General features: G+C 39.0%; 1 protein-coding gene across 2 annotated transcripts in view; it reads left to right on the top strand.

The window, feature by feature from the left end:
* Positions 1-25864, top strand: part of LOC131439081 (dynein regulatory complex protein 1 homolog) — a 248026-nt gene that overhangs the window by 80572 nt on the left and 141590 nt on the right. For both annotated transcript variants that reach the window (XM_058609668.1, XM_058609667.1), the window contains exons 3-4: positions 742-1074; positions 1143-1252. In XM_058609668.1, the coding sequence (XP_058465651.1) occupies positions 742-1074; positions 1143-1252 (443 nt within the window). The remainder of the gene's footprint in view (positions 1-741; positions 1075-1142; positions 1253-25864) is intronic.

Here is a 25864-nt window from a genome sequence, read left to right as displayed (position 1 = left end):
GCCAACCATATCAGTATCTCATACACAGACAACCGGTCAGCTTGGAAATAGATGACGTCAGTCAGTGGTATCCATCGGAATTCGAATTCTACTCGTCACTCCCCAACACAAACGCCTTCATAGAAGGTTATCACACATTATTTATTATAAATAACTTTTAAATTACTTCATAATATTTAATTGTGTGGCAGAATGTTTGATGTAACTTATCCGTACTTCAGTGTAGGTGCATCGTCTCAAATTCTAGTAGTGAAAAAAAGGAATGCTTTTACAATTCATACAGTCGATCAACTGACTGACATTCGGAAGCGTGCCAGTTTCATTCGTATTCACGACATCCAGTTATGTCTCTGACATTACCCACTCAGTTTTTAATTTAGTGCATCACCATAAACTAGTCATATGTGTATCTAAAAATTGTTTCATTTTTAATGTCATTGTGCTCGTTCGTGTCTTGTAAACAATCCTGTGAGTTTTATCTCTCGAATATAATCAGTAAAATGACACTCAACACAAACACAAATGAAAATCTCTTTAACACCTTTCCGATCCGTCCATTGCCAGGACAGTTCCGTGTACAAACGTTAATATTGCTCAACGTGTATTGAACGTGTACATACGCTCTTGTTTGCTTTAATACTGAAACAAAACGGTGCCTACGATGAGCCGAACCAGAAAGCTGTAGAAAGATGCTAAATGTTTTTCTTTTAAAACTAGTTTAATATTCGGATTTATTTACAGAGCTGTTAGAAACACTACACATCGAAACAGACGAAGCAGTTGCCAAGTTTGAAACAATTTCTGAGAAATGGATGGAACTGAAGAAAGTAAAAGATCCAATGGGGATTAATGATGAATTGCAAGTTCAAAAAGAATGCATACAAACTCTGATGAAACAGAAAGATAACATAATTGATGAATGTCGCAAAGAACTAAAGGCAGCGGATGATCGTTATACAAGAGATTTACTTAAACAAACCACTTATATCCACAGCTTAGTTGAACGTGTTGACAATCAAATCGAAACAATGAATCGTGCATTCAAAGATCAACTCAATTTGCTAGAAAATACAAGTAAGTGAAAAGAGAGTAGTTATACAGATCATTTAATTTCTAATACCTGATTCACATTTAATTACCAGTTGACGAAGAAAGATCAATTTTACGGCAGGCTACTACGAAAAAATGGGATGATATGTATACAAGACGGGCAGTTATTGAGCGGCTTAAAATGAAGCAGGAAAATGAAAGGGTAAGTTAATTTTTACAACCAGTTAGTTTGGAAAAGTAAAGTGAAGTAAATCAAATGTAACTATTGATTTACGTCAGTTCCACTGTAACTATCGGAGCGTTCGGACTTGAATTTGCGTTTCTCCAATCGTGCTTTAAATTGTTTTATTCGGTTATCAATGTCATTCCGTTCAGCTGTGTTTGCATTAGTGCGGCTGAGTGATAATCCGTTTTCAAGGTCACTTGCGTGCTTGAATAGAAAGTCAACAAGCATTACCTGTTGGACCGTTAGCCAGCCTCGGCTACTGCTATTATGAGATTGTGTGTTGTGATATAGCGAGAAGTTTTATTAGACAGTGCAGTGAGCGACTGCAAAGAGTAGTGCTTTTTCCTCAAAGAGTTTTTTTTGCACTCTATCGGAACGAATATTTCTTGATTGACCAGGCCTGGTAGCCCATCACCGCTCCAGAGCTAAAAGCTAAGCACCGTTTTGTTGTTAATTCACATCTGTCGTTCAACACCACTATATTTGCCTCCAATTTTAGCTCTTACGGATACAGTTCCGTGCCATGAAAATAAATTTAAATCTACCTGACCTTCCCCCCGATGATGACATGAATGCTTCTGATGGCATTAGGCCTCGTATAAAAATTATTCCGATGGGTTTGCACTCCCGGCTGGACCGTATGCGATTTACATCCGGGCCAAAGCCAATGGAAAAAACTTGAATATCCTTAGACTATCGAAAGATCTGACCTAGTGATGTAACACAATACAAAAAATCGGAAAAATACGCCCGAAGAAGCTTAGGGCCTTTTTAACCAGTGAATAACCGGCTAACGAGATCGTTCAATGTGAGCTCTATACGCGAGAGTATCGCGAGTACATTCCAGCTCGTGAAGTCGTGATAGACGGCGTGATCACCGATCCGAGTATGACTTGCAAGGCCGTTCTTGTGTATGGGGTGGGCGGTTTTAAAAACCTCTTAGTCAAGGATGTCAAGACATTGGATTGCAAGTTCAGTGTCGACCGCTGGGGATGGGACTAAGTCATATACCTCATCAGACTCCTATCGAGTGGCTTTTGTTGGCTCGGCTTTGCCTAACAACGTCCTCCTGGACTGCTTTCGTTTACCTGTTCGCCTTTTTGTGCCGTGGGTCATGCACTGCACCAATTACAAACAATTGGGATATACAGTATCCCATTATTGCAATAATTCTCGTTGTGTCAAGTGTGGAGGGGACCATGCGATGGAGACATTGAAAAGTGTCGCATGACCTTTCGACAATCGCCGCGTACAAACTGCGCAATAAAAAGATGAAGCGTACACTTAAGCAACATTCTGCGCTCTTTTGCGGAAATTTTGAAGAGTGCTACGCCACCTACAAAAAATCCGTACGCTTGCTTGTCAACTGACGAGAGCGATGCTGATGACCCCCTCGAAGGTACATCTTCGGCGGTCTCTCATAGCTCCAGGAAGAGGAAAAATGTATCCTGTCATAATGTTAGTTCTTTTCCGTTCATAAATTAAGAACACTAGAAGGTAGTATACCTTCTTTGTCGATTGTTTTATCAAGATTGATTTTGTTGAAAAGTTCTAGACTTAAACTAACCTACTGCCTGTTCTACGTACATAAAGGTGGGAGGAGCCAGTTACAATACTTTCGTTAAATAATTTGTTAGCGGGAGAGAGGAAAAAGAGAGAGAATATCGATTGGTGCATCAATCTAAAAGAAAGCGATTGAACCATTACGCATTACGCAAGGGAAAGAAGTGTCGCATTGGCGGATAGTGCGGGAAGCTTGCTTAGCTCGCCGTGTGCAGCGTATGTTGCAAAACGGCCGGCTAGCATGGGAACTTGATGTGAACCATATGGCTGGTTCTTGGGAAATGTAACGATCGTCAAGTGTTTTTACGACCTGTTACTAATTTGGATGCATGGTACTTGAAGGATAAAGGATGTAAGGATTGGTGTTTAGGATTTTAGTACATGTTCGGTTTTAGTTTATGATCTGTGATCAGAGAAGGATTGGTTAGAGATCGTGTGAATGCTGGAATGTGGGAAAGTGTTTCTTTAGGGTTAATCGGATTAATATTATAATGCTACAATAAGCTCCCTAGTAAGATTTCGAATGTTTTTTTTGGGCACCCAAAAAATTAATACATCTACTTGTGGTTCCAAAAACCCGGAGCAAAGCGCTCCTGATCTTGAAAAATTAAATTCTGAGAAAGAATTTCCACTACTCCCTGGGATATCAAAAATCCCTGAAGTCCCTAAAGTTCAATCAGAAAATTTACCAAAAGCTGGGTTAGTTAAATTCTCTGAAATTGTGCCTAAAAGCCTTCTAATAGCTTTCATTCCCACAGTTTAAATTATTTTTTAGCAGTTGACTGCAAAATGGACCCTTATTTTAGCGATTGTATCCTTCTAAGGCTAAGTTTCCCACCGAGGTCACGGATGCAATCACTGTTATACAATGGAATTGTAGAAATATCATCCCAAAAACAGATTTTTTAAATTCCTAGTAAATATTCTGATATGTGACGCATTAGCATTGTGCATAACTTGGTGAACTTCTGAAATAACCTTAAACTTCCACGATTTTAACATTAGTCGATTGGATCGAGATGATCCCTAAGGAGGAGTACTTTTAGGATCAAAAAGTGCTATTCTTTCTATCGAATTAACCTCCTCTCGATACCAGGTGCGGGGTGTGGTTGTCTTCACCACAAAAACAGATCAGCTATGATCCATGATATTTGTGACAAGTTCAATATGACAATCTTGAATGCGGGCGAAATGACACGAACTCCTGAACAACCAGCAAGACCAAGTGCGCAGGATTTATCTCTTTGCGTGACAACGCTACGGTTGGATTGCACGTGAAATGTGGTCCTCCTCGCAGCGATCATCTACCCAATGTTGCTTGAATATCAGAAATGCAACGAACGCCAATGATCATCGTTCGCTTATCTTCGCCTTTGTTCGATAATCGCTCTAATATTCGGACTTGTCCGTATATTCGGGTGCGAACGAAGCCGCCGGTGCTTCGTTGTTCGCATGAAGATCTATTCCTTGCAGTTGTTATTCTCATTGAACATACCCCCGAACGACTTAGCGCGAATGTGGAACGAATATTCATGCGAATGTAAAACGAATATTCGTTTAAACCCAATTCGCGATGATCGTTCGTGCTGTCTTTGAAACAAGCAAATTAAGACATTTTCCTCTGTATTAGTACCATAGGCTTATGTGTGTGTGATTAACCGTATCCCACCACTTTCCCATTACTGCTACCCAACGAGATATGATGAATTTATTAGATGAAGAATCACTAATGTTACGCGCCCGAGGCTTAAAGTTTGTATGGGATTTAATATGGAGAAATTCACTTTTTACAAAAAAATCGGCTGGAGATCAACCTTTGAACTCTAAAAATCAGTGCATGTGTCATTTTCGTAGGAAATTTAACGGAGAAGAAGAATTTAAAAGACCGCAAAACAATCCGACTTTTGTAGAAAAAGTTATTAAAGGAAAACCGGCACAAGGTCTGAACAATATCTCATTCCTTAATATATCTAGCACCACTGCTGCTAGTGGAAGTAATATGATGTGACCTCTAGAGATGGTCGGGTATCGGGTATTTTACCCGAAACCCGACCCGTACCCGTACCCGACGGGTTTTTGGTCGGGTACGGGTAAAAATTTTTATTTTCAGTCGGGTACGGGTCGGGTACGGGTAAAAAATTTTACTGCTCACTCGGGTACGGGTCGGGTTCCGGTAAAAAATTTTACTGCTCACTCGGGTACGGGTCGGGTACGGGTAAATTTTTTTTTCTGGTCGATTACCCGACCATTTGTACTTCACATAAATATGTTTACACGTTGACGAGAGTTTTTATTGCAACACAGTTCTTTCGAAAAATAAACAATTTGATTGACATTCGCGCCTAGGACCAGACCTGACAACTGGCATTTTTTCCAGAAAAAACATTTCTTTTCTTCATTAAAAAAACGATCAATCATAGTTACGTGAAAAGTTATGTGAATATTTTCCGCCTTACTTTTTTATAACATATTTAATAAGACACACTATGCCTTAGCTCTAAGATGTTGCGGTCAGACCCTACTTTTCACGTACTATTTAATGCACAATCCAGTAAAAATTATTTGATTCATATATAAAATGTAGTGTAGTACTCATACTCCTATCACATTCAGATAGCAGAAAACTGTTATTTTAAATATTGGTTGGAGATTTTCAAATTTTTATATAAATCATTAAGATTCTAACCATAAAAATATGAACATTAATTTCAGAAAATCTTCATAGAAGTTCTTCTTATTCTTCACTTCTGGGTGGTGTCACCTCACTTGAAATGACACCGATTGATGGCACAGCAGATTGGGCTATATTGCCAGATAACTTTCGTTTCTTTTCACTGGAATACAAGTGAAAATCTCGATGCGTGACAATGTGGAGTCGCAAAAGTACGGGTGAAAATCTTTTCTCGCGAAATACTCAAATTTTCACCGTGTTCACTTGTTGAGGGTTCCACCTGAGTTGGCACAGAAGTTCAATGGCTGTAAAAACCACCAGCTACCGTTAACATCGTGGGTGTGAGTTTGTGAGGCTTACAAAACGGGCATGTTTGACAGATTAATTTAAATCAAAATCATAATTCATTTGTAGTAAAAAATTGCAACCAAAAAAAAAAAATTCTCGCGAATGTTCAAACTACTTACACTTGAAGGACTCACTGTTCACCATTTTCAAAATTTAATTTTTCACACCGGGAATACACGCACATTATTTGATGTTTGGTCAATTCACGTAAACGAACTTTCATTTTAGGGGATGTTAACGTTCATTTTCGTCACGTATAATATTCAATTTAACATTAGGAACCTTTTTACGTGATTTTTCAAGTGATTCGAATGTGAATTTTTATTTGTATGTCAAGATAATGACCACACTTACTTGTGGTTCTAAAGAATTGGATCAAAAGTCGCATTGTTTCGTAAAAACTATACCTACCCAAAATTGAATACAACGGGTATTACGACATTTTGGGTAAATACTCATTCGGGTCGGGTACGGGTACGGGTAATTTTTAATCGGGTACGGGTCGGGTACGGGTAAAATTTTTTATTTTTTATCGGGTACGGGTCGGTTACGGGTAATTTTTTTTTAGTTTTGTTCGGGTACGGGTCGGGTACGGGTAATTTTTTACATTTTTGATCGGGTACGGGTCGGGTACGGGTAAATTTTTTTGCTGATCACTCGGGTACGGGTCGGGTTCGGGTATAAGAATTTCTATACCCGACCATCTCTAGTGACCTCCTTTTAATGTGCTATAACGGTTGATACGAGTTGTTTGATGTCTTCACGATAGTTACTCAGCAGAGTATAAAGATTATTTTTAAGTGACAAACCATGCTAAAAACCTTACTGTAAAGACACAAGAAGTCATGTAAATTGTGTTTCTGTTTGCATAAAATATTTCCATCTATATCTTCTAAACTATAAGAGATAGAGAGTTTATATACTGGGCAAAGTTATTGGATTTGATTTTATCTAAAATATTGTGGAAGACTCCAAAAATCTTTTTCTTCAAATTAAAAAGTTAAACTTTTTTGTGACATTTTTACAGTGAGTATTGGAACACTCACTGTGAGTATTGGACCTGTCACTTAAAAATAATCCTCATACTCAGCTGAGAAACTTTTGTGAAGACATCAAATAACTCAAATCAACCGTTATGGAATAATAAAAGAAAGCACAATCATATTACCACCACTAGCAGCAGTGGTGCTAGATGTATTAAGGAATGAGCCACTTTTCGGACCTTGTGCCTTTTACTGTTCCTTTTTAGCTCGATCGGAGGTTTAAAGTTTGTATGGGATTTAGTATGGAGAAATTCACTTTTAACAAAAAAATCGGCTGGAGATCAACCTCAGTGCACAAACTTTAAACCTCCGATTGAGCTAAAAAGGAACAGGAAAAGTTTGGGGGAGCTGAAATCAATATTTTGTCCCACCCTACTGTGCACGTAGGCATATATGAAGGATATTTCTATCCGATTTCCGAGGAGGAGTAGAACCAGCGAATACCTGTCTGGACGCGCGTAAACACGCGTAAACAAGCTCATGTTGGCACGCACAAATTAAACAAAATTTGAAAGCGATTTTAATTTTGTTTACTTTTTGACAATTAACAATAATAGAAAAAATCTAAGTGGAACTCGATGCAATTTTTTAGACCTTTTCAAAATTAGTTTTAATTATTGAAAATCCGAAAAATAATCACATATTTAAAAAATGGAAAAATGTTTTCTGAACAAAATTAGTAAAACATTGTAATAGTACAAATTTTACGAAGAGATTCCATGTTTAAACGTGTAAATAAATTGAGTTATCTCGAAGCAACACGATTTTTAAAACGAGATGTTGATCGTGCGACGCTTACTGCAAAAGTGAGCCGACGCGTGACGCCCTCCGTTTCTTAACCATTCATGGTTTCAGCATGGCAATAGTGAAAATGAGTCACACGAATAGTATCCAAGATCTTCTCATTGGAAAATAAATTGGATTAGGAATAAACTTTCCTATAAGTATTGAGAGACGAACCAGCCACCGGCTGAAAGTCTCTTTAATAAAGAAAACTAAACTAAACTAAACTATAAGTATTGTAAAAGTCTACTGCATTAAGTTGCATATTTCGCTTCGTTACAAGGTTTCCTCGGTAAAAAAGGTAAAATGATGTATAACTTTTCCATAAAAGAATAAATCTATGCATTACCTTCTAAAAAATTAAGGGATTTTATTCTTTCTACAATTATTCCAAACAAAGTATGCATAAAAATAACTCGAAACAAGTTATGATTAGAAAGCTAGTTTAAAGGGCGTTGCCATAATTCAATAATTATAACTAACTTTGAAAAGGACTAAAAAAAGTTCCGAGTTCCACTTAGATTTTGTTTATAGTATTTGGCATATCTTTTCCTATGAATTGTGTAAACATCAGCTGCATAAAGTTGCATAGGTTTTATCATAGTTTAAAAAATGTTAAATGTTGTATAAATTTGCCAGGCAAGAACAAACCTATGCACTACCTTCAACAAAAATATGGGATTTTTCATTTTCTATAATTATTCCAAACAACGTATGCATAACAAAATAACTCGAAACAAGTTATGAATAAAAAACTGATTTCAAGGAGGTTGCCAAAAAACGCTTTGTATAACCGAAACGGTACGACCTAGACTTTTGATATATTTGACAAAGTAAATTATTTTCAGTAGTTTTAAAACTTTGTAGAAGAAATAAAATTTCTATCTCTTCAGAAAAAAAGTAAAGGTTATATTTTTTTGACAAAGTAGGCCATATGAACGATTACGGATAGAATCAAATTACGCGGTACATATTTGTAAATATTTTTTTTTAAAGCCAGTACATGCATTAAGGTGAAATGTAGCGTCATAAAAGGCGCGCAAAATTTCATCCGCTTCAGTTGAACGAACCGTCGCACAAAGCATAACAAGGAAAACAGACACATAGAAACCAGAGCTTTCTTCAGTGATTTAGCGCAGTGGGCTTACCTCTCGTTATGTTGGCTTGTAAAAAAGACTGGACGTAATGGATTTTTGAATTCTTCACACTTTGAATATATGCTAATTCAATCATTATTGTTAGTGATTACTCTTACACTAGAGCTATAAATCATGAGTAATTATGAATGACTAACATGAGGTTATATGTATATGTATTGAAAAACTTGCTAACCATGTATATGCCTGAGCTTAGTAGCAAGCATGGATTCTTCTTCAAAAGAACGATTGAAGACAAGAGAACATTAAGTATTTTCGATATCTTTGCCAGTAGTTCACCAGGCCCTTCCCGCCGATGAGATAGAATTTACGTAAAAGTATTTATTTGACTCGCATGAGTTCATCTTACCATGCAGTTAAAATTATTTAGTGAATCTTTTCTCAAGCACATGTTTGAGGCACGAAATTGAATATAAAGTTATTTCGTAGTTGCTTATTATTCAATCGATTTTGAAAGGAAAATCAAGCGTTGATTCATTGTATTCATAATAATTGAAAAACCAATGAATTCCAATAAGTTTTCCATGCTGACTGGCTCGAAGCTGACTCTCAATTTTTATCACATTGTTTGTATCACAGGTTAATGAACGATAATACTTGGCTTGTATTCATTTCATTCAGTAGCTTGTCAATGATGAAGTTATAGTTTTTCTATAAAAATTGCTGCAATCTAAAATAATACCTGTTATACGATATTACACAGCCAAGCTTTATTGCTTCAGCAACATCAATGCATTGAACTCAACAGAATTGGACATTATAAGCATTATAAATGACAGTTACTTAGAAAATGAACGATTTCTTACAATACCCATTTTATTGTATTCAACTCGTTTTTATTTCAACACAAAACCTAATGCTGCATAAATTCGCGTCATTAATTTATATGTAATTTTTGCTCACGATATAATGCCACCGTGCATTTCTCACACCACCTCAATACGAAACAGCAGCGCGCAAGCAATAAAAAAATGCGGAAAAGTTTATGTAAACTTTTTCAAATTTCGGTTGTTTTAGCTAATATTTTATAATTTTGAGTTGCATTTTCAGATTATTTGTGAAATTCTGCTACAAACACTACTTTTCAGTTCTAAAATCATCCCCGTGAAATGGAACAGTAACCATATATACATTTCAAAAACCAATTACGGCTCGGCAAAGGAAAATTTCAAAATTCTAAGAATACTTAGTTATGATAAATTTGATTTCGAAAACTTAAGTGTTTTTGGTTTTTCGAAAATCGGTCTAGTTTTTGAATAATTGATCAAAAATACGATTTTCGCATTCCGCTACATTTCACCTTAAAAGAACGGTTTGGCAGCTACTGATTTATGTCCACGCCTTTATTGATTCGAACCAATTTGCGATGCACCTAAACTAAAGTTCAGATTAGTTACATTAAACATTCTGAAACACAATAAAATATTATGAAATGACCAGTATGGTCCTTTATAATAAAAATACAGTTTATTTGTTTATTTACAAACAAGCAAATAAACAAATGACCAGTATGGTCCTTTACAATAAAAATACAGTTTAATCTGTATACGATGCAACCCAGTTTCGCACGGCATATTTACAAACGATACCCATACTAGTATAAAGATGTGTACCACATCATTACTTTAATTTTCACATTGCGAGAGTCCTAATTGAATGTGTTAGTGACGGTGCAAACTTTGTCTACTTCCATTTTGATAAACCTGATGCTTTTAGTACAAAAAAGATAATTCAATTAATTCTTTATGAACTGAAAAGGGCTTTGAATTGTCACGACCAACAGGATCAGCATTCAGATCCGAGATGGTTCTTTGAGTGTACACTGATGACTTCAGCTGGCTTCTGGTGTGGTTTCACTGTGTGGCCGGCCCGATGTTACTCTCGTGTGTGTCTTCCTTCTGTAACCGTTGCTCACAAAATGATAGGAAAAGTGCATTTTTTTCAATAAATATGTTTATTGATCTTATTTTTGTGTATTACATCAACATTTTACAGTACAAGTGTTTTGACCCTTTGGCCTTTCATCTATGTTGTTCATACGATTCGTCATTAATAATAGGTGTTTTAGTTACTCTTGTTTTACGTACTAACGTTTAATCAAAATATTTATTTTAATTATTTATAAAATATCTACCTACTTATAGCTGTCCCTAACCTAATTCGTACGAATTTTGAATTATTTGTATTATAGAGATTGAGCACCACTCTTCAAGTTTCGTGCAGTATTTTTCGATTTTTTGTTCTAGTATATCCAGGGAGGCCATCTCATGTACTTCACTAGTCCTTGTCCAAGGGGGTAGATTTAGAATCATCTAAGATCTTACTTTGAATGCGCTGAATCCTAAGTGTGTGCGTTCGTTCACAGCCCCGCCAAACAGGGACTGCATATTCAATTGCGGGGTAGATGATTTGTTTATAGACAGCCATCTGATTCTTCACGCACAGTTTAGGTGTTCTATAAATTAGCGAATACAGGGACCTAATGAGTATGCTGAATTTTTTAACGATTTTGCCAACATGTGACCTGAATATCAGATGTCTATCACAGGTGAGTCCTAGATAGATAACTTCGTCGGACCATTGGATGATCTCATCACCGAATCGTATTCGGCATTCATCTGATGGAACAAATTTTGGAGATCTTGAATATGGAAACAAGATGACCTGAGTTTTGGATGCATTGATCACAATTTTCCAGCTTGTAAAATATTCCGTTAGAGCGTCCAGACCTGTCTGTAGTTTAGTCTTCAGAGCATTAATGACACGACCTTTGTAAATAATGTCAGTATCATCAGCAAATTGTGACAAAACACCACCACCCGGAAGAGGTGGGATGTCTGATGTGAAAATGTTGTATAGGATAGGACCTAGGAAACTTCCTTGGGGTACACCAGCATAAAAATCGGTCGATACGAATTGTGATCGGAGGCTAGTTTTCCTGGTTTTTGAATGGCGATAATTTTTACTTGTCTCCAGTGATGGGGGACAATATTATCCTCAAGAAGCCTGATGAATAAATTCAATAAGCGTCTTTTAGCAGAGTCAGGCAAATTTTTCAACAAGTTGAATTTGATTTTGTCTAGCCCCGGAGCTTTATAGTTACACGACAAGAGCGCAAGTGAGAACTCTACCATTGAAAAAGGTGTTTCGTTTCTGTTTGATGAGGCGACGCGCATGATCGTCTGTTCCGAAACAGAGTCAGGACATACTTTTTTAGCGAAATCGAATATCCAGCGGTTAGAATATTCCTCGCTTTCGTTCATGGTGTTTTTGTTGCTCATTCGTCGGGCCGTGTTCCAAAGAGTGCTCATCGATGTTTCTTTTGTTAATCCGTCAACAAACCGTCGCTAGTAACCTAGTTTCTTCGCTTTAACTAAGTTCTATATTTGCTGATCTAGCGCCGCGTAATTGCGATAATTATCAGGTGTTCCATATTTTCTTAACTTTTTGAATGCTAAAGATCTTTCCGCGTTCAGTGATGAGTACTCTTTGTCCCACCACGGGTTGGGAGGACGAATGTTAGTATTCGCGCTGTTTACACGTTTCGTCTGAGCTTGAATCGCGGAGTCGATAATCAAGCCAGCCAATAACTTGTACTCTTCCTCCGGAGGAAGTTCTTGTGTTGTTTTGAGTTTCTCAGACATCGATTTAGCGTATTCTTTCCAATCTATATTTCGTGTGAGATCATACGAATTGTCTCCGATGGTCGTAATCCGGTGGCGATTGAAATTACGATAGGTAGATGATCGCTACCGTGAGGATCACCTTCCACTTGCAATCCAGCCGTAGCGACGTCGATCAAAGGGATAAATCCAACGCACTTGGTCTTGCTGGTGGTGTAGGAATCCGTGTCATTTCTCTCGTATTAAGAATTGCCATATTGAAGTTATCGCAAAGATCATAGATCACGTTTGATCGATTGTCATCATGAAGACAACCCCATTCCGTACCATATGAGTTGAAGTCTCTTAAAACTAACGTTGGTGCGGGAAGCAGCTCAATGATTTCGCTTAACCGCCGATGCCGATGACCTGACATGCGACAACTTCAATACCTGGTATCGATGGGAGGTTAATTCGGAAGAAGGAATAGAACTTTTTGATCCCCAAAAGTACTCCTCCGTAGGGACCATCACGATCTAGGCGAATAATATTAAAATCGTGGAAGTTGAGGGTTACATTTGAGATCAGCCAGGGTTACACAAAGCAAATGCGTCGCATTTCAAACTATTTACAAGAACTTTGAAGGAATCAATTTTCGGGAGGATACTTCTGCTATACCACTGTAGTACAATGATTGCATCCTTAACCTCGTTCGATGTATTAGCCATCGAAGGATACAATCTCTAAAAGGAGGGGCCATTTTGCAGTCAACTGCTTCAAAAATGTTTTAATTGTTGGCATGAATGTCGTCAACAGACTCTTGAGAGGATCAGTGACATTTATTTATTTATTTATTTATTTTTAATTCATTCGACAATAAAAGGTCTTAATGAATATGATGTAGTCAAGTTATAAAAATGTGGATCGTAACACTTTCTGTGCAAATTTATGTGTAGGTTCGCCGAAATCGAAGAGGTGTTCAACAGTGCCAAATGTTCTGGTGCATGCAGTTATCGGTTCATAGAATCCAAACGTCGTTCGGTGAAATCTCGGTTGAAGTAAACCAGTAGAACGTAGCGATCGTTGTGAAGCACGGAAGTCAAGACTAGATAAGAGCTTCGGAGAATCAATATCGCCGTTGAGTATTTTCGCAACAAAAATTGCTTGCTGAATTTTTCTGCGCCGTTCCAGTGAGTCCAGACCAATCAGACGACAGCGATCGGGATACGGTGGAAGATCATGCGGATGTTGCCAGGGAAGGTTTCTTAGAGCAAGTCGAACAAATCTTTTCTGCACGCGTTCAATTCGTAAACTCCAAGCCAGCTGATACGGACTCCAAATTATGCTAGCATTTTCAAGTATAGGCCGAACTAGCGAGCAATATAACGCATTCAAACAGTGAGGATCTTTAAAATCCAGTTCGATTTCAGCGATAACACCTAATTGTCGAGTCGCTTTTGTAATTAGTGCAGAACGATGCATATTAAAATTAAGTTTAGAATCCAACAAAACACCAAGGTCATTAACACGATCAACTCTTTGAAGCGTTTGTCCGTCAATTTTATAGTCGAAATGTAATGTATTCAATATTCGGTGGAATGTTATGACCTGACATTTTGCAATGATGACTATAAGCCAGTTCCTTCGACACCAGGTAACGAATTCGTCCAGAAGCTCTTGAAGACGGATGCAGTCGTCAATAGAGCGTATCTCAAGGTATAGTTTCAAATTGTCGGCGTAGACTAATTTGCAGCCTCCACTGAGCAACAAAATAGCTTCATTAAAAAACAGCGAGAACAGTAGTGGACCCACGTTGCTGCCTTGAGGTACACCAGATATGTTCGTGAACGAAGATGACGCACAGGAATCTAACTTGACTCGTAAGACTCTACCACTTAAGAAAGAGCATAGCCAGTCAATGAACTTATGTGTTGCACCGAGACGCGATATCTTGTATAAAAGAATTCGGTGATCAATACGGTCGAACGCCGCTTTCAGATCAGTGTATACGGCATCAATTTGTACTTTTTTCTCCAGACGCGAAGTACAGGTCGAGGTAAAATCCAGAAGATTAGTGCTGACCGAACGCCCGGGCATAAAACCGTGTTGATCAGTGGAGATGTAACTTTTTGTACGAGTGAACAGCTCATTACTCACTATTATTTCGAAGAGCTTTGAAGCAGCCGACAAATTTGTTATACCACGGTAGTTCCTTACATTGTTACTATCACCGGTTTTGTACACAGGAAACATATAAGACTGCTTCCAAATCAACGGGAAAATTCCTTGCTCAAATGATTTGTTAAATATCACGCAAAGAAGCTCGGCTAAAACAGTTGCACAATGACAGTAGACTGCAGCGGGTATGCCATCTGGCCCCGCCGAGAATGATCGTTTCAATTTCTTTGCCGCTGCAACCACCATATATGGAGTGATGTTAAAAGTATCAATGTATGCTAAATTCTCAGGAACATTCAACGCAGCAACCTTAGCTTCGATGTCAGAGGCAGTATTTCCAGCAAATACCGAAGCAAAGAACTTTGCAAAAAGTCGCAAGACTCCAATGTAGATCTGAATGTAACACCATCGTAACAAACAGATGACGGAACTGATCTAGATTTGCGTTTGGAGTTCACAAAATTCCAGAAATTTTTGGGATTCCGGCGAAGATCGGTTTGAACCCACATAACGTCCCCGCGTTCAATCTACGATAGTTTACACTGGAACTTATAAACATTCGTAGTGTTTCAGAACTATGCCAACGACGATGTTTACGCTGCCAGGCATTACGAACTCGTTTTAATTCACGAAGTCTTCCTTTGGTCCAAGAAGGGTTGATGGGCCGTTTGGTGAAAGGTAAATTTGAGCAAAACCATTGAAATAACGCATCGCACAAAACCATTGCCATTTCATTTACATTATCGGTCTCTTGCAAAAATATCCAATCAACGTTCCCCAAATGTTCTAGTAAAGCAGTAAAATTAGTTTTTTGATAATTTAATCTCCTCGATTCATGAATAGGCTCCGAGTGCCGTGAATTGCTCACACAGTCAACTGGCACCGAAACAACTAAAGGCGGATGATGCGGGTCGACGGGTAACAGAGGAGCAACACTACGGTCAACGACTAATTGACGCTCTGAAGAGCAAAAAATTAGATCTAGTAATCGCCCGAGATGGTTTCTTTATTGATTCGCTTGACAAAGATTCAAATAATCCATTCCATGGATCAGCGCCGTACTTGCAACAGGTAACAAAGAGGAACAGATGAAATGGGTATCTTCGGGCCGTTTATTCCACACAATCCGGGGCTGGTTGAAATCACCGCACACAAGAAAACCACATGAATTGAATTTATGTTCCGCGTACAAACTGCGCGGAGAAAAATTGAAGCAATCTCTTGAAGAACGTTCCAAACGAAATTTCGCAGAGATGCTAAAGAACACCATGCCACCTGTCGAATCGTTGAATCTCTTTGATTGTTTGCCTACCGACGATAATGATTCCGATGACCCTCAATAGGGATGATCCTTTACTATGCTTTGCGGTTCTAGGAAAAGAAGGACAATCTCATCTCCTAAACTGCCTTGTAAAGGCCCAAAGATATCCATTGCGGAGACTAAGAAAATTACAAATAGTCGAAGTGCTTCCCAAAAATCGAAGCAAAAGGCTCCTGGTCTAGCGAACTTAGGATCAGACCAAGAGTTTCCTGCACTTACCGTACACCAAAAACCCTGAGTACTCCTAAAATACAAACTGACATTGAAGGTTCTAAGAATCCAGTCCACAATGTTAGAGAATTTCAGTATTCCAGCACTTGATTGGTTCTCAGTTTGTATTTTAGGAGTACTCAGTGTTTTTGGTGCACGGCAAGTGCAGGAAACTCTTGGTCTGATCCTAAGTTCGCTAGACTAGACCACTTCGACTATTTGTAATTTTTTGGTCTCCGCAATGGATATCCTTGGGCCTTTACAAGGCAGTTTAGGAGATGATATTGTCCTTCTTTTCCTAGAACCGCAAGGCATAGTAAAGGATGATCTCTCTTGAGGGTCATCGGAATCATTCTCGTCGGTAGGCAAACAATCAAAGAGATTCAACGATTCGACAGGTGGCATGGTGTTCTTTAGCATCTCTGCGAAAGTTCGTTTGGAACGTTCTTTAAGAGATTGCTTCAATTTTTCTCCGCGCAGTTTGTACGCGGGACATAAATTCAATTCATGTGGGTTTACCCCACAGTAAAGACACTTTGAAGCTTCTTTGCCACATGATTCGTCTGCATGTTCCCCTCCACATTCAATGCATCTTTGCTTATTGCCGCAGTAGGTGGCTGTGTGACCCAGCTGCTGGGAATTGGGACAAATAAGCGTACAGGTAAGCGAACCAAGCCCAGAAGGACGTAATTGGGAAGAGCAGATCCAGCGAAAGTCACCCGAAACGAGTCTGATGAAGAATCGGTTTTTGTCTTATCTCCTGCAATTTTTACTGAACGCAATTGCTTGCAGTCCAGTATTTATACAATCTGAAATGCAGGATCTCTGCAACAGCCAACCCCACTCTTCAGAAGGCCTTTGCAAGTCAAACTCGCCTCAGTAACCACGCCGTCAATCTCCACTTCCCGAGCTGGTATGTAAACGCGGTAATTCCTTGTAAAGGCATCATGGCGAACGATCTGATTTGCCTGCTCGCGGGTTTTCACGTCAACTTTCAACTTTTCCGCTCGAACTTTTGCTATCTGGATAACGTCCGAGTAGTACTTAGCCAGCTCACTTGATATTTGCATCAAATTGAGTGACTGTTCTTTGTTGGACCGGAAGTATACCACATAGGGCCCCGCAGAACCGGTTGGCCACACGCGTGTGCGAGACGGGTTATCTGGGGAAGATGAATTATCCAGGAGTTCTATACCATCTATTTTTATGAAGAGATTATCATTTGAGGGAGAACGCACTCCGCCCTCGTTCATAGTAAAGTAAACAAACGCTTTATTGCGATATGTTGAGATAAACGGGTAGAATGATAAGAAACAAACCACTACGATTATACTTAGCTAGACATCACTAATCCAGTACAAGGTCAGCAAGATTATTGTTTTGCTGCTAGTGTGCGGAACCTTCGCACGGCAACAATCAGTAGCACCGCAAACAAAGAGCTAACCCTTTTGGATGCACAATAGAATAACGGCAGTTTTTCTATGATAGGCACCGTCTGATCACTATTATACTAGTCTGGTAAACTATCGAATGTGTGAGAAAAAAAAACCTTTAGCAAGGAAAAACACACGCGGCACTGCTTAAGAGCACGAAATAACGTCCGATTGATCGGAGAGATGCGGTACGAATGTTAGATTGATCTTGATAAGGAACCAACACCGAACTTTGTTTGTCTTGATTTGTATTTGTTTTATAGCCGCCGAAATCACACCAATATCCCAAATGTATGCAATTATATTTTTGAACATACTTGCTATACGGATTTCGATATTTAAGCTTCTCTTAACCAAGCTTGTGTTAAAGTTTTGTATGCAAGCAGTTATTTTTATAGCGTTAAGTTTCTCTACCATTCTGCGATTTCGGTTGAAGCTATAAACTTTTTCTCATTATCAATCGAGTTCATCTTGTATAAACTAGAAATTAATCTTAAGCACTCAAAATTTACCCTGGGGTAGTTGTCAATTTCTCAGGCGAAACGACATAACATGGAATTTCATCCGAGCTTGGTCCATGGTTGATGGTTCGTATCGCGAGGCATTTTTTTAAATCGTTGTCACGGCTTACTATGGTAAACGAACGTAACGACACATGGTGCGTTTCGGTAGTTTCGGGACGTACTTTCACAACGTGATTTTGAGCATACCAATTTTGTCGTGAATAAGACTTACTTTACTATGGGGCGCCTTTCCAAATTAGCCATATGGAAGAATGGGCAGAACTTAATCGTGAATATCTCGACTTGTATTAATGGTAGCAACATAATTCTTTCACCATTTCATCAAAAATATGATCAGGAATTCAGGATAATATTTTGAACAGTGTGCGATAACCACAAATAACTCAAAAATTAAGTTTTCCTAAAATTTGAAAACAACGCGGAAAACTCTTTACTTTCGCTTGGGTTTTTTGCGCAAGGACGACGATTTTGAGGTAGTCAGGCACATATCTTCAACTGAATGCGTATAAAAGGGGAACCGTGGTCGAAAATCGATCATTTCTTTTCGTGCGTTCGATGGAAGCAGACGTCGTGGGAGTGGAATCATCAACCAGCAGCGACGGAGAATGCACATTCTGCGTGGTTAAAACCTCAAACGCTCAGGTCGCATCTCTCATTCGCTTGCTGGCCATCGAGGCGAGAGGACCTTAACCAGCAGCAGTAGCGGGAATTAACCAGCAGCGACGGAGAATGCACCTTCTGCGTGGTTAAAACCTCAAACGCTCAGGTCGCATCTCTCATTCGCTTGCTGGCCATCAAGGCGAACTCAGGGTCCAGTTCTCTATTCCAGACTTCTATTCGGTTCTTCTCAAAACCATAATAATACTCCTAAAGAATTATGCGGAATTTACTTTACTGTACCTCTATACAACCCATTTTTGATTTGAGAGAGTGATAAGTTTTTGATCGTGAATATCTATTGTTGTATCTAATGAATCAACATAATTCTTGCGACATGCCGACATGGAAATATGATCACAATTTTATGATAAAATTTTCAGTTTTGTGACATAGTCTCAAATAATTCAAAATTAAACTTTTCTGAAATGTTTGGTATAAACGAGTATCAAAGAGGATAATTCATAAGGCGCGTTTGCCTTTCTCGTATTTTTAAAGCTCATAGCTCAGTGATCTGTGAAAGGATTTATATAATCTAACTACCAATAGAATCGAAATTTTTCAATTTAAACGTGTATAGCAAAAGCATTGAAGTATTTCAATAGTACACTATTGAAAAACCTGTCTCATTTGCTCCATGTCAACACCAGCCAATCAGAACGCGTTCTAAGGAAGAGAACAAAATATCTGCTGCTGCACAACAAATCGTCCGGGAAAAATGTTCTGAAAAGTGGTGAATATCGTAGTGAGTTCATCAATTTGGTCCTTGTGAATGCTAGAAACGAATCCCTACAGCATATTGATAGTTTCTTTCAATAAATTATGCAAATCCGAAATGAAATAATCGACAATAAAATTCTGTATGCGGCTATTTTTATAGCCGTTAGGACCGCCCATTAGTGAAAAAGCTACAAACGAAATCACATAAAAGGAAATCTTTTAACAAAAATTCAATCAGTTTGGATTCAATCGCCACTGCGAGCAGATGTGTTTTGTGTCGTCTGCACGCTTTCGACAAGAGCGATTACGTCACAACTGCCAGTCATTAGCATTGGGAAAAAACAACGGTGGAGAGCATTGCACAATATCAGCCGTTCTAATGGCTCTAAAAGTTTTTTAAAGAACTATTAGGATTTGTTGTTCGCAAATCGTAGGGAAATATCCTCAGTTTACGGCAAATCAAGAAAAGTTTGCTTAGATTTGTGCACTTTTCGCTGTGTGAAATTCACAGTAATCGAGATCAAGTGAAGCTTTCTTTGTTTTTGCGAAAAATGTGAAAAAGGGGAATGCGTGCATAATTCATACAATTGATATTCGGAAGTGTTAAGGAACATGTCAGTTGTTTTCGTATTCACGACATCCAGTTATGTCTCTGACATTACCCACCCGCCTTTTTTTTGCATAAATATCTGTTTATTAATCTTATTTTTGTGTATTACATCAACATTTTACAGTACAAGTGTTTTGACCCTTTGGCCTTTCATCTTTGTTGTTCATACGATTCGTTATTAATATTAGGTGTTTTAGTTACTCTTGTTTTACATACTAATGTTTAATCATAATATTTATTTTAATTATTTATAAAATGTCTACCTACTTATAACTATCCCTAACCTAATACGTACAAATTTTGAATTATTTGTATTATAGAGATTGAGCACCTATCTTCAAATTTCGTGCAGTATTGTTCGAATTTTTGTTCTAGTAAAGGGTGATTTTTTAAGAGCTTGAGAACTTTTTTAAACAATAAAACGCATAAAATTTGCAAAATCTCATCGGTTCTTTATTTTAAACGTTAGATTGGTACATGACATTTACTTTTTGAAGATAATTTCATTTAAATGTTGACCGCGGCTGCGTCTTAGGTGGTCCATTCGGAAAGTCCAATTTTTGGCAACTTTTTCGAGCATTTCGGCCGGAATAGCCCGAATTTCTTCGGAAATGTTGTCTTCCAAAGCTGGAATAGTTACTGGCTTATTTCTGTAGACTTTAGACTTGACGTAGCCCCACAAAAAATAGTCTAAAGGCGTCAAATCGCATGATCTTGGTGGCCAACTTACCGGTCCATTTCTTGAGATGAATTGTTCTCCGAAGTTTTCCCTCAAAATGGCCATAGAATCGCGAGCTGTGTGGCATGTAGCGCCATCTTGTTGAAACCACATGTCTACCAAGTTCAGTTCTTCCATTTTTGGCAACAAAAAGTTTGTTAGCATCGAACGATAGCGATCGCCATTCACTGTAACGTTGCGTCCAACAGCATCTTTGAAAAAATACGGTCCAATGATTCCACCAGCGTACAAACCACACCAAACAGTGCATTTTTCGGGATGCATGGGCAGTTCTTGAACGGCTTCTGGTTGCTCTTCACTCCAAATGCGGCAATTTTGCTTATTTACGTAGCCATTCAACCAGAAATGAGCCTCATCGCTGAACAAAATTTGTCGATAAAAAAGCGGATTTTCCGAATGGACCACCTAAGACGCAGCCGCGGTCAACATTTAAATGAAATTATCTTCAAAAAGTAAATGTCATGTACCAATCTAACGTTTAAAATAAAGAACCGATGAGATTTTGCAAATTTTATGCGTTTTATTGTTTAAAAAAGTTCTCAAGCTCTTAAAAAATCACCCTTTATATCCAGTGAGGCAATCTCATGTACTGCACTAGTCCTTGTCCAAGGGGGTAGATTTAGAATCATCTTTAAGATCTTACTTTGAATGCGTTGAAGCCTAAGTTTGTGTGTTCGTGCACAACCCCGCCAAACAGGGACTGCGTATTCAATTGCGGGGTAGATGATTTGTTTATAGACAGCCATCTGATTCTTCAGGCATAGTTTAGATGTTCTACAAATCAGCGGATACAGAGACCTAATGAGTATGCTGCATTTTTGAACGATTTTGTCAACATGTGACCTGAATATCAGATGTCTGTCAAAGGTGAGTCCTAGATAGATAACTTCATCGGACCATTGAATGACCTCATCACCGAATCGTGTTTTGCATTCGTCTGATGGAACAAGTTTTGGAGATCTTGAATGTGGAAACAAGATGACCTGAGTTTTTGCTGCATTGATCACAATTTTCCAGCTTGTAAAATATTCCGTTAAAGCGTCCAGACCTGTCTGTAGTTTATTTTTCAGAGCATTAATGACACGACCTTTGTAAAGAATGGCAGTATCATCAGCAAATTGTGACAGAACACCACCACCTGGAAGAGGTGGGATGTCTGATGTGAAAATGTTGTACAGAATGGGACCTAGGATACTTCCCTGGGGTACACCAGCAGGAATAGTAAATCTTTCTGAAAGTGCATTATTCAGAGAAACCTGGAATGCTCTATCTGCAAGATAATTTTTGATAATTTTAATAAGATACATGGGAAAATTATACCGATGCAGTTTGAACACCAGTCCATCGTGCCACACATTATCGAATGCCTTTCCAATATCCAATATTGCCATGGCAGTCGTTTTGGACACTGATTTGTTTTGCTGGATGACGTTGTTAACCCTTGTGAGCTGGTGGATGGTGGATCTTCCTTTCCGGAACCCAAACTGTTCTTCCAGAAATATATCCTGTTCATCTGCAAAAGCAAGAATTCGCCTTTGTATTGACTTTTCAAACAGCTTGGATAGGGCAGAGAGTAAGCTGATGGGCCGATAGCTCTTGGAAAAGGAAGGATCTTTCCCAGGTTTCAAAACTGGGATAACTTTAGCTAACTTCCACATTGAAAGGAAGTAACCAAGCTCCCAGCACCTGTTAAAAAGTTTAGCTAAGAAGACAAATGAGGGAATACTCAAATGTTTCAGCTCAATGTTGAATGTGTTGTCGAAACCGGGGGCCTTCATATTTTTGGATTTTTTCATAAAAGCCATCAGCTCATTCGCAGTGACTCTACTTTCCTCAGGAACCAAGCTGTCTGATTGGTCAACCTCAGCTACGCTATCAGCAACGGCTCTTTCATGTGGACTAACAATGTTGAGTCCTAAATTGTGAGAACACACAAACTGCTGGCCTAGCGATTTTGCCTTCTCTACTGGTGTGATTAAAGGTATTCCTTCAGCTGCGTCCTGGGGTGACATCAGAGGAGGAATAGGCTTCGGTTTTTTCTTAAGCACCTTCGTTAAGGACCAGAAGGGCTTTGAATGTGGGAAAATTTCTCGAAGCTTTTGCTGGAAGTTCCTGTTGCGAAGCTCAGATATCCTTTCCTGGATTATCCTAGTTAAGTTGTTATAAGTAGTCTTCCTATCTAGGATGCCAGTTCGTTGATACTGCCTCCGGTAGATATTCCGAAGTCAGATGAGTTTCTTGGTGACACTGTCGATTTGAAGAGAGGAACTCGGCATATGTTGTACTGGAACCGTCCTATCACGAGCGACTGTGATTGAATGCTGGAAGGAAGATAGGGCCGCATCGATTTCCATCGGGGAATCAAGTGGCAAATCGATATTAATAAGTTGGTCGGCGATTTGTTGAAATTGGACCCAATCGGTGCGATAATAGTTCCTCCGTGGTTGAATAGACACTGTTTCTGGTGAAGATCCCAACGTCAATATTACTGGAAAGTGGTCAGAAGAGAGCTCGTAGAAGACAACCGGAGAGCTGTCTATGGCGATGTTGCTGATGAATATATCCAAAATGGAATGAACTCCCGATCTGGAAAGTCGCGTTGGTTGATCCGGAGCGAAGATGTTGTATTGTCCAGCTTCGTAATCTTCGGCAAGTACAAATCCGTTTCGATTCTGTCTTCTGTTTCCCCACAGCTCATGCCGTGCGTTCAGGTCCCCAGCAATGATGAATTTGTTCTGTCGTCGAGTGAGCATAGCCAGATCTCGCTTCAATGATGCACACGTACCATCTCGAAGATTGGTTTGTTTGGGGCAGTACGCTGCAATGATGATGATGGGTCCCATCGTCGTTGTAATCTCAATTCCGATGGCTTCTATGAGTTGCAATTTAAAGGCTGACAGAAGCCTGTGCTGAATGGATCGTTTAACGGCAATGGCAACTTCCCCTCCTCTGGTAGTTGCCCTGTCGAGCCTGTGAATCCTGTAATTAGAAATAAAAATAGAAATTTCAGGTTTGAGTTTCAGTTAAAATAGCAATATCGGCATTCTTCTCTTGAAGAAAGTCGGACAATTCAGCAGTTTTGCTCCTGAGTGAGCAAGCATTCCAATTTACTATAACCAACTCATTATATTGCATATTCGATGATGAATTTGCCTAAGGCGTTGATTTGATCTAACCGCGTTCTGCAGTTTCGTAGTTTTGTTGTCATTGTTTCAAAAATGACGATCAGTTGTTCAGCAGAAAATAAATCACCAGAGTCATCCTTTGCTTGTGGTTGATTATTGCCCCATCCAGGAGGGATTTTTGAGGAAGATTCTTTTTGTGATTCAGCGGCTGAATCTTTTGGATTGCTGCGAGGAAGTGGCGGCAATTTCGGAATATCCCTCTTCGATGGGAGCCGTGGGAAATTAACTTCATCCTTCTGTGGAACATTCTTGCGCGTTGATTGTCTGCGGGACGCCTGTTGTCGAATTTTTGTGAACTCAGCACGTTTGGGACACGATTTGCTAGTAGATGGATGGTCGCCATCACAGTTCACACATTTTACAGCGATATCATCTAGTAGGCAATCGTTGGTATTGTGTGGTTCGGCATATTTCCCGCAACGACTTTTCATGTGGCAATTCCTCGCTCCATGGCCGTAGTTCAAACAGTTCGTGCACTGTGTGACATCCCGATGTACCGGTTTATACTTTTGCCATTCGATGATTATGTGAAATAACGATTTAATCGTTTTCAGTTGACTCATGGTGATGGAGCCCTTCTCCAGATGAATCAGGTACAGTTGATCTCTAAACTTTTTGTCCGTATTATGTCGCTTCATTTTAAATACCATCAAAGGTTTTAGTGCAGCCTCTGACAGTGCCTGCTTTAGTTCGGCTTCCATCATGTTGGGTAGTCCTCGAAGTACAACCTTCATAGGTTTGTTGGCGGCAATATCGTGTGTGAAGTATTCCGCTTTTGTCTGCTTCAGATAGCATTCCACTCCTTTGTAGTGGTTCAAAGCCGGAACAGTTATTTTGTAGTCTTCGGTACATAAACGGATTGTTGCCTGTAGTCCTTTGCTGATCAGTGTGTTGAAATCCGAGCGTAGAGTTGGTGGGAAGCCCTTCAGGTAGAAAGGCGGCATTTTTTCCTTTTTCTGCAGTTCCTCTTCGACATCTACTGACAGATCAGCATATTGGTTTTTACTCAGCAAACGGTCGTTTACCTGTACATCACTTGGCTTCAGACGCTTAGCATCCTTTGGATCCTTTTCGGATCTATGGCGGTTTTTACCCATAGCTTGGGTAGGTAGACAACTGCGAATAAAAAATAAAACAAAATCGAATTTAGCCGTAGTAGGTTATTCGTCTATCCACATCGAGTGTTAGATGACGAATCTAGCATACCAATTTAAGCTTCAAACCGTTTTGTAGCACTTTTTGTCTTGCTGTCTAGCAACAACCTACCTCTAGCATGCTACGCTTAGGACTGAAACGTTAGCTTTAATTTTGCTTCTATTTATAGATTCGTGTGCTTCCAACAGCTTCGCTTTTGCATCGATTGACCAATCAGAGCGATGCTTTCCCTTTGATATATCACTTACTCCTTCAAAACCGTCGTCTATGGCAGTGAAATCCGATGTGCCGGAGATTGATACATTCAAATCGAATCTTAGAAATATTTCCAATCAAATAATGAAATAATATTAATAATTGATACAAAATATACTGAGCTGTAGGACCCTAGGCTTTGTATGATGAGCTACAGGGCGCGTACCACCGCTTGGCGGATGGTGGTGGGAGTCAATTTATACTTCGCGTATTGACAAAGTCGGACCATACCGACATCGATCGTTCGCTTATAAATGTAAAAAGATGAGAATTATTATGTTGTCTGGATCGATCACGGAGTGCACAGGACTAATACTACTTGAAATTTACAATATGTCATTAGGTGGTTTCGAGCATTCTTATGCCTGGAATTGATCACCAATTTGAATATCTTGATCCAGTTGGGATTAACATTAACATATAACATTCGTCCT

The sequence above is a fragment of the Malaya genurostris genome, chromosome 3 (genome assembly GCF_030247185.1).
Source record: "Malaya genurostris strain Urasoe2022 chromosome 3, Malgen_1.1, whole genome shotgun sequence".
In the NCBI taxonomy this organism is placed as follows: Eukaryota; Metazoa; Arthropoda; class Insecta; order Diptera; family Culicidae; genus Malaya; species Malaya genurostris.
This window is presented reverse-complemented; position numbering and strand designations above follow the sequence as displayed.